Below are 9500 nucleotides of genomic sequence, written 5' to 3'. Positions count from 1 at the left end.
GTAGTATAGTAGTTGGGGGATGATGGGGCTTTAGCTGCAGTAGAAGAGTAGATAGTGATAGTTAGTGCATAGCAGGGCCAGGTGTCTTATCTGGTGGCCTTGAGGGCCTGGCTCTCCAAGCGCTCAGAGCTGGGAATGTGCTTTCACTTCTGTGGGAACCAGGAGGGGCTTCGCTTGGCGGGTTTCTGCTTGGGAGGGGATTTGGCTTTTGGGGATTCTGTTACTTTGTCTTTGGGAGGGTGTGGTTAGTCTCAGCTAAGAAGCTGAGTGAGGCACATGTCTGATTCTGGATCTATCCATAAAGTGCTGTTGATTATATCAATCAAGCTGACTGGTTGATTGTCTGGGATTCTGGGTGCTAACTCTGACAGCACCCTACAGAATTGCTTCATCTGTCCTGATAAACTGAATTTTGACTTTCTTATCCCTGTACATTTTAACTGCTGTTTAAATTCATTTTTAATAGGCTTCTTTGTTTAACCATTTTAACTTTTGCATTATCCCTTCTTTTAACTGTTTCCTTTGAACTCATATTGTGAGCTACCTTGGGTCACATAATGGGAGAAAGGAAAGATACAAGTTAAATGAATTATAATAATTAAAAATGTATGATCTATGCTTGATACTGTGACCTGGTTAGAAATCAGAAGATTAGGATCGGGAAGGGCAGCTATGAAAGAATTCGACAAGATCTTAAAGAGCAAAGACTGAATACTAAAGGTAGGATCATCCAAGCTATTGTATTTTCCATCAGAAAGATATGGGGAAAACAGATATGCTTGCCTCGCCAGCTACCCTCATGTGGTGAAAAAGGATAGATCTATGAGTTTCATTACCAAACTGGAAATCATAAATGGGGGTTGCTGAAAGAAAGAAAGAAAGAAAAAATCATCTCAGCACGCATTTTGAAAAAAAGCTTTCAAGCGATCTCCAGAAGGTTCAAAAGGTTTTTTGCTTACTTATACAAGGCTTTCCTGACCTCGTTGTTTTATTTCACATGCATATAAAGTTAGTTTTGAATATAAAGTTTGCTGAAACTTGTTGAATGCTCAACTCTTTTGTGGTGGTGAAACCTGTCCCTATTCTTTCATGTTATTTCTTCTTCTAGTACCAAAGTTTCTGTTAAAGAAGTAAAGCGCAGGAGTACATCTATTTCATTAACGAAAGACTTTACCACACTAAGTTCACAAGGCACCACAATCGCATTAGTCTAGGAAATGCAAACCTTCCAGAGTAGAGATCGCACAACTTTTCCAAATTACCATAGTACTGCTTCTGTTCTGGCCTCTGTTTTCTGTACACCATCCTCCATAGCCCTCCCTGCCCTATTCCCTTCCCAGCATGCCTTTTGTACTGTATTATTTATCTTCTTTTAATGCAATTGTACAATCATGACAATCCATTAGGTTATTGATTGGGAGACATTGATGGGTTTTGCCCATCAATACATGAGAGCATTCCAGGAATGGATGAACTAAATACCAGCTACTGGACCGATATAGTGTCTTGTGATATGGTTTACCCACAGATGCTACAATTCTGCTCTAATTCCACTTTTCAAGCATTGCATGATGAGGTCCTAAGGCTGTGGTGGCAAACCTATGGCATGTGTGCCCTCCCCCTTCCTGCCAGAAGCCGTACCCTTTTGGGCAGAAGCCTTGCCGCTTCCAGCTGGAGGTACCACCTTGTTATGCTACGGGATTCTGGGAACTGTAATTTAGTGAGCTGTAATGAGGCCATCTATGAGGTTTTCCTGGCAAGATTTCTTCAGAGGAGGTTTGTCATTGCCTTCATCTGCGGCTGCCACTGGCAGGCCCACCACCAAAGCAGGATGACATCAAAGGGGGGCTGCCCCTTAGGGGAAGCCGTTTCGGGGGGAACAAGAACAAGAGCCAGTTCATTTGGCCATTTGGCTGGTAGGGGAGGATATATTTTAATATATTTTAATGTAATTAATTTAACTGTATTTTGATTAATTTAACTGTTTTTAGTTAAGATAAGGGGATGAATTTTTAGTTGTGTATGTGTTATGTAATTGTTTATGCATTTTTGTAAACTGCCTTGATCTGTTGGAAAGGCGGTATATACTCATCATCATCATCATCATCATCATCATCATCATCATCATCGTTCCATGACAACAATGGCATGGACAACTTTAGTATTTAATGATATATCTTTACATCTGAGGATCTTACCTAGTTTTGCCATAGCTGCCCTTCCAAGTCCTAGTCTTCTTCTGATTTCTTGTCTACAGTTTCCATTCTGATTAATGACTGAGCCAAGGTATAGAAAATCTTGACCTATTTCAAGTCTTCATTTTCGACTTTATAGTATTTAAAGTTTTTAACTTTAAAGGTCTTTGTCCAGTCTCATTTGTTGTTCCCCTGTACACCCTATGAGTGCTCCCAGATGAAATTACTATGGTTTCTTTTCCCCTTTCTAGTTCCTACCTGTGGCATTTTGTAGATGCTCAACAAAGATGAAATATGGGTAGCAATGTCAGTCTCAGCCCCTTCAACACCAGCCAAGACATTACTCTCCCTCCCGCAGTTGTAGTTGGGAACAACACCTCCCCCACCAGCAAGGAGGTCTAGCGTGGCATCAGAGGTGATTCTTCCTCTAAAATGAGTCTCATAGACATTGTAGCCCAGAGTGATGTTGGGTAAGAGCCTTGGATCCTGGTTGATCACCTGGACTGCCAACAAGAAAGACAAGATGTGCCAGTATCGGATAAACTCCAAAGAAGACACACTGCAAAAAAAGAGGGGATGGTGTCACACTCCCCATCTCCCTTTGGTGTCCCAATTATGGAACGCCCTCCCCTTATTAGAGGCCCAACTGGCACTGACGTTGGCTGCATTTTGGTACAAATTAGAAGCTTGAAAGCCTTTTGTTTTGATTTTTTAAATGATTTTGCTTGTTTTTACATTGCATTGATAGATTTTAATTTTGATTTCCTTCTGTGAGCTGCATCCAGAAGACAGGTGGCAGCATAAATAAATAAATAAGAAAGAGATCTCATGGTTTTATTCAATAATATGAAGGGACTGAAGTCCCACAGCTTTGTAAAAATCTCTGCACACAGTTCTGTATTGGTAGTGCTATGCAGCCCTTGTGCTGCGTTATAAAGTTGCACCATGGAATGCACAGGCAAACATACAATGTGATGCAGACATAAATGCACACTAGCCTGTGGAGGTAATGCACATAATGATTGAAGCACCATGTGCACAACTCTTCTCTGGAACCTTGAAATAAATAGCAAAATACAACAAGATCTCAACGGAAATTATTTTTCTGTTGCCAATAGAGTAGAATTTTTGTTGTTGTTGTTGTGTGCCTTTAAGTTGTATCCAACTTATGGTTACCCTACAATGAACCTGTCACAGAATTATTATTTTTAATAAGATTTCTTCAGAAGGGGTTTGCCATTAATATCCTCTGAGGCTGAGAGAGTGTGACTTGCCCAAGGTCACTAAGTGGGGTTTCATGACTGAGTGGAGATTACAGCCCTGGTCTCCAGATTGGTAGTTCAGCACTCATACAACTGGATAACACTGGCACTCAGATTTTATCACCTGCCTTTTGTTAATCTTTTTCCCTGAACGCCACATGGCCAAGAAGTGGAGAGACCTCTGTCTGCATTGAGATTCCTTCAGACTATCTTAACTGACAACTAAAATGTTGGCCTGTGGTTTTAACATCATCCCTTTTCTTCTCCTGTATAATTTTTTTCTTTCATAGAATCACAGAGTTGAAAGAGACCAACTTGTAAAATAACAAGTTATATGTGATGCATTTAAAGCTGTGATTAGAAGGGAATGTATTAGCGTGGAGACTGGAATTAAAAAAGCTAAATATTCATGCAGGCAAAAACTTATAAAGGAAGTAGAAGCTCTCCAACAAGATTACCAGAAAAATTGAGATACTAAAATCAAACTTGAATGGGAGATTAAAAAAAAGGAAGAAATAAGGGATTTTGACCTGTTACAAAAAATCAACTATATATAAAAAATAAATTTCAAACTATGTAGCAAAATAATATGAGGAGAATGGCACAACATTTAAGAAAGAAAAGAGAAAACAAAAGAAGTATTACTTTAAAGGGAGAACAAGGGATAATAGTAAAAGAAGATGAGAAAATAAAGGAGGAAACGGCAAGATTTTATGAGAATCTTTACAGATTATGAGGCAATAATAGAAGTAAAATTATCAGAGGTTCAGCGAAATCAGTTAAATTCCCCAATCATGCAGGAAGAAGTTGAAAGATCCGCAGCTCCTGATCAGTTTACATTTTTATAAGGCCTTTAAAAAGGAGTTAAGTGGACATATGACAGTATTGTTTAATAAAATAATAGAAAACAAACACCTCAAACTTGGAAATTGAATGAAATTATTACAATACTAAAATCAAATAAAGATCCAATAGAACCAGAGGCATATTGGCCCATTATGTTATGCAATCAGGATTACAAATTTTTTACAAAGGTATTGGCAAATAGATTTGAACGTTATCTACCAGATTTAATGAAAGAGTATCTTAGGCAGGACACAGACCACCCAAAAAGGCCTCTTAGGATGCATGCATCATTTAAACAGCATACATCCTAAGTGGCCTGAAGAACTATATTTTGGCCTGTCTGTAAGGGGTCTATATAAGCTATGTAGAGACTTCGGATTAGGAGAAAACCTATGTAATGTTATTAAAGAACTGTAGAGGTAATGAGGCATGGATCTTGGTGAATGATAATCATTCTAGAAACATAATGATTAAAAAGGGGATGAAAAAAGGCTGCCTATTATCTCCATTACTTTTTGCTTTAGTTATAAAACCCTTAACCGATGATATAAGAAATGAAAAGAAAATCACAGGTTATATAATTAGGAAGGAAGAAATAAAGATAAATTTATTTGCACATGATGCTTTACTAACTACACAATTACCATTCATTCTATTAAAAATTAATTTAAGTATTGCAGACTACACTCAGAAACCCTCACAGGGCTTGCTTTCCTGACTGTGTGCTTTTCCTAAATAAAAGGACATTCAAACCAGCCCCAACACCATAAAACATTAAAATGGGCCAAAACAGCTTTTACTCACCTACGAATCATGGTTAAGGCAGGCTGAGAGAAGGCATAAGGTTCCTGATAGAAAATATTTTTTGTAGAGATGATCCCACCAATAAGGTAGTCTCCAGGTTTGTAATAATTCTCCACTAGGTACTGATCCTCCAACTCATTCAGTGGGCATTTGGTCTTCTGCACCTCACAGGCTGAAAGGGGCAGGAATATCAGCAGGACCACTATCATTCTAGAGGTTCCTGCTCACCCTCCCTTGCAAAAACTCACCAAAACTCTTTCAAGACCAAGAGTGGCTTCACAACTGCAATGAGTTCATAGGCAAAGAAAGCACAAAGCTTTATATTAAGATTCTATGAAAATGTACACTAGATCTCAAACCCAACTGTCAGAAGTACCAGAGACATTTGATGAACCAACCTTTCTAGGCAAGGTTGGAAACTTAGGTGGTTGATACATGTCACCCTTATTTCTGATGTTTAGGTTATTGGTCTCAAGAGCAATCTCCAAGAAAAGAAATCTCTTGAGCTTTGACAAGAGTAAGAAGAGAGCACTATGATTTTGATAATCATTAGGGGAAGAAATGCCCACTTCTGCAGCACCTCAAACACTCTCTGTGGCTTGGGAGACTTAAAGGTAGAGGAAGAGAAAAACATGTTTGTGAGAACTCACCAAAGTGGTTCTCAGGTATGGCAAGACTATGGGTCCCAAGACAGAATTATCTCAGTTTCTGAGATTTCAGAGTTAAAATCTGAAATCTAGGAATGACCCCCCCCCTTGTAATGTCCCAGGAATAGAAATAGCAATAGCAAGGACATTTCTATACTGCTTCTCAGTGCACTTAAACACTCCGAAGTTAATTGCCTCCCCCAACAAGCTGGGTACTCATTTTAGCAACCCTCTTGGAAGGATGCAAGCCTGAGTCAAGCTTGAGCCCTTTTGCTGGTATTGAACTCGCAACTTTGAGGTTTGTGAGTGAGTGGCTGCAGTACAGGCATTTAACCACTGCGCCACCAGGGCCCCTGCGCCACCAGGGCTCCAGGAAGTGGGACCTACTAATGTTGTAAGGTAGATGTTAGAAGGAGTAGTCCTGGTGATGTCTTTAGGCATGATAAATTATGTACTAGTCACACTTACACAGATTATACCATTCAGAGAATCATAGAATCAAAGAATCATAGAGTTAGATTCTAAACTTGCAATATGCAAATACAGTTCATCAAAGCAAATGGTGGAATAATAACAACAACAATATGTAGCGCCTTAACATCACTCTCTCACACATGCACAAACCACACTCTGATACAAGACCCACTACCTCCCTTGCAAGTCCCATCACATGTTTTGACATTTCAGCTTGGCCTGTTCCTCCTGAGTGTATCTGTACACAAATGAAGATTCTCCACTTCCAACACAGACACACCAGGACTCTTTTCAAACTACACAATTGTAGTTCTGCTGATCCTACTTTAAATGCCATGGCCTGAATCATCTTGAGAGATCCTGGGTTTGTAGTTTGGAGAGGAAATAGAGGAGCACTCTGGCTCAGAATTCTAAATTGCCGTTGTTGTAATGTTGTAGGTCACCATTGCCCTCTGAATGATAGACCTCTAAGAGTCCTCAGCTGCCCTGGTCTTGCAAACTCAGCCATGGCTTCTTTGACTGAGGAGATTATTGTATTAGCTTCATGGCCGAGATAGACAGGGGATGTAATTTTCTTTAGGTGGATCTTATCACATCCATCCATCGCTGGGCAGTATGCAGCCCATATGCAGCCCAGGCTTCTCCAGGCTTGTCCCGCATCTTTTCAAGAATGGGAAAATCCCGTTCTTGAAAAGCTGCAAGAGAAGCCCAGGTTGCATACAGGCTGCATACTGCCCTGCAATGGGTGACTGTAATAAGATCCACTTAAGAAAGTTACATCCCAGGTCTATCCTGGCAGCGAAGCTATCACATCTCCAGTGCCAGCAATGGCAGCTCTTTGGTGCCTTCCCTCAAAGGAGTACTGAGAAAATAGAGGGGGGGGGGTCTGTGCTTCTTTTATGTTCTCCCAGTATGGAGTAAGATCTTGCTTCTCACCGCTCAGAGAAGGGGATTCTAGCAATGTTAGTACAGTGATGAAGAATCAGGCTTTGAAGAATTTGAATAAGACATTTGTGTATGTTTGTCAGCTTTTCTGGGTTAAAACCAGGCAAAGTTATCACATTAAAGTAAAAGAATGTAATCACTGCTAAAGAAGTTGCCATTTTCTTTTATTTGCCTTTTCATCCTTTTCCACATGTGAGCATTTTCGTAGCCCACCCGTGCCTATTTATAGTAGTTTCCTCTCCATCCATCCATCCATCCATCCAACCTTTATGGTGAGCTCAAACAGTTGGGCTTTGCCAGAATTTTGTACGTTCTTTCACATTGTTTTCCTTTGCATCATCCTTTACATCTTTTGTTACATGCCCCTAATATTTATCCTTGACTTATCCATGGGCCCCAGCATCTGCCCTCAAATTATACAAGAGGTCAAACTATACACAGTATATACAATAGTTTAATTAAACAGAGAGTCCGTGAACATTTAAAAGGGAATGCAATAATCACAAAAAGTCAACATGGGTTTCTTGTACTTAGGAATTGCAAATTAATAAGATAGTTGGGACAGGTAAAAATTTTGTAAGAATTCCCAAGGTGGCATTTTTGGCAAGTGAGCTCAGGTGGACATTCCTCTGTCTCTCTTATTCAGTGTTTGATGGCAGATTTGATGTCGCTGAAGCCAAGTACTATCACGACATTAGGTGTAAACCTATATTTTAGAGTAGTGATGGTGAACCTTTTGCAGACTGAATGCCCAAACTGCAACCCATGCCCCACTTATTTATTGCAAAGTGCCACGTCCCTCTGGTTTTCTAGTAAGAAACTCTGGCACACTCTGTGCTAGGGCTAGAGCATGTGTGCCCACAGAGAGGGCCCTGAGTGCCACCTCTGGCACGTGTGCCATAGGTTCGCAATCACTGTTTGTGTAATGTCTGTTTCTATACAGATAGAAAGCCGATTAAAGAAGCCAGCCTGTTTGGGCAAAAAATAAATAGTTGATCTTAAGAATCCAAGCATAGGCCTCAACAGAGATCAGGCCAGCCTCAAGGTGTAAAGCTGCAAGGAGTAGCAAATGCGCTTCTAGGAAATTTAGTTTGGGGTACTTCAAATGAATCAGGGGCTCAACAGACGAGCAGAAAGAGGCACTGAGACGCCGCCCCTTTCTGCCCCAGAATCACGCCGTGGCCTTTATTTTGTGCCACGGAAGGGGTGCCATAACTGCCACGGCATAGCATTATGATGCCCCTCATGCCTGGCATTGTTTGGGCACTGCACACGAGGGACATCATCATGACAAACCCCATCTAAACGGGCACATGCCAAGATGGTACCCTAGTGGAGGAAGAAGTGCTAGGAGCATGTAAACGCTCTGCCCTCCCTCAGCCCTACTGCACATGGAGGTCGGTGGAACCTGCCAGTCTGTATTTCCCCTCAATTATTATAGGTACACAGTTGCAAACCATATAGCATTTGTGACAGAAACTTAGGTGTAAAGACTTGAATGACAGAAGGAATATGCTGCCCCCTTTGATATAAATTTAATCTGAGCAGAGCTAGCATGGTCCTCTGTGCATTCTCTACTGCCATTTTCTTCTGGATTTTCCATATTCCAGAAGATTAGAAGACTACAGCAAGATACTCAAGCTGAATCCAGAGAACAGAACCCGGAACAATGGCTGCAAGCTACAGGAAAAGAGATTCCACCTCAACATTAGGAGGAACTTCCTGACAGTAAGGGCTGTTCGACAGTGGAATGCACTCCCTCGGAGGGTGATAGAGTCTCCTTCCTTGGAGGTCTTTAAACAGATGCTGGATGGCCATCTGTCAGGGATGCTTTGATTTGGATTTCCTGCATGGCAGAGGGTTGGACTGGATGGCCCTAGTGGTCTCTTCCAACTCTACGATTCTATGATTCTATGAAAATGGAGGTACTCGCGATAGGTACCTCAAGTTCAGGGATGGATATTTGTCAACCAGTCCTGGACTAGGTCACACTTCCCCTAAAGGATGAAGTTTGCAGTTTGGAAGTACTCCTGGACTCATCGCTACAATTGTCATCTCAAGTAGATGCAATGGCCAGGAGTTCTTGGTATCAACTTCAGTGGATACACCAACTGTGCCTTTACCTGAACAAAGAGGATCTTGAAGCAATGGTGCATGCACTGGCAATCTCCCAATTAGATTTCTGTAATGCACTCTACATGGGGCTACCCTTGTACCAGGTTTGGAAGCTTCAGGTGGTTCAAAATGCAGCAGCCAGATTGGTCACCGGTACATCTAGGTTGACCATATAACACCTATATTAAAATCTCTTCATTGGCTGTCAATTA

The 9500-nt window shown here is 41.0% G+C and overlaps 1 protein-coding gene across 1 annotated transcript in view; it reads right to left on the bottom strand.

The window, feature by feature from the left end:
- LOC121923303 (vomeronasal type-2 receptor 26-like) overlaps positions 1-5316 on the bottom strand; it is a 15856-nt gene extending 10540 nt beyond the window's left edge. Inside the window, exons 1-2 of the mRNA XM_042453614.1 lie at positions 5187-5316; positions 2454-2698 (exon numbers count right to left, since the gene is read on the bottom strand). Of these exons, the coding sequence (XP_042309548.1) occupies positions 2454-2698; positions 5187-5316 (375 nt within the window). The remainder of the gene's footprint in view (positions 1-2453; positions 2699-5186) is intronic.
- Positions 5317-9500: the final 4184 nt, after the last annotated feature.

Source organism: Sceloporus undulatus, chromosome 2 (genome assembly GCF_019175285.1).
Source record: "Sceloporus undulatus isolate JIND9_A2432 ecotype Alabama chromosome 2, SceUnd_v1.1, whole genome shotgun sequence".
Lineage (NCBI taxonomy): Eukaryota > Metazoa > Chordata > Lepidosauria > Squamata > Phrynosomatidae > Sceloporus > Sceloporus undulatus.
The sequence above is the reverse complement of the archived record's forward strand: the minus strand, read 5'-3'. Positions and strand labels throughout refer to the sequence as shown.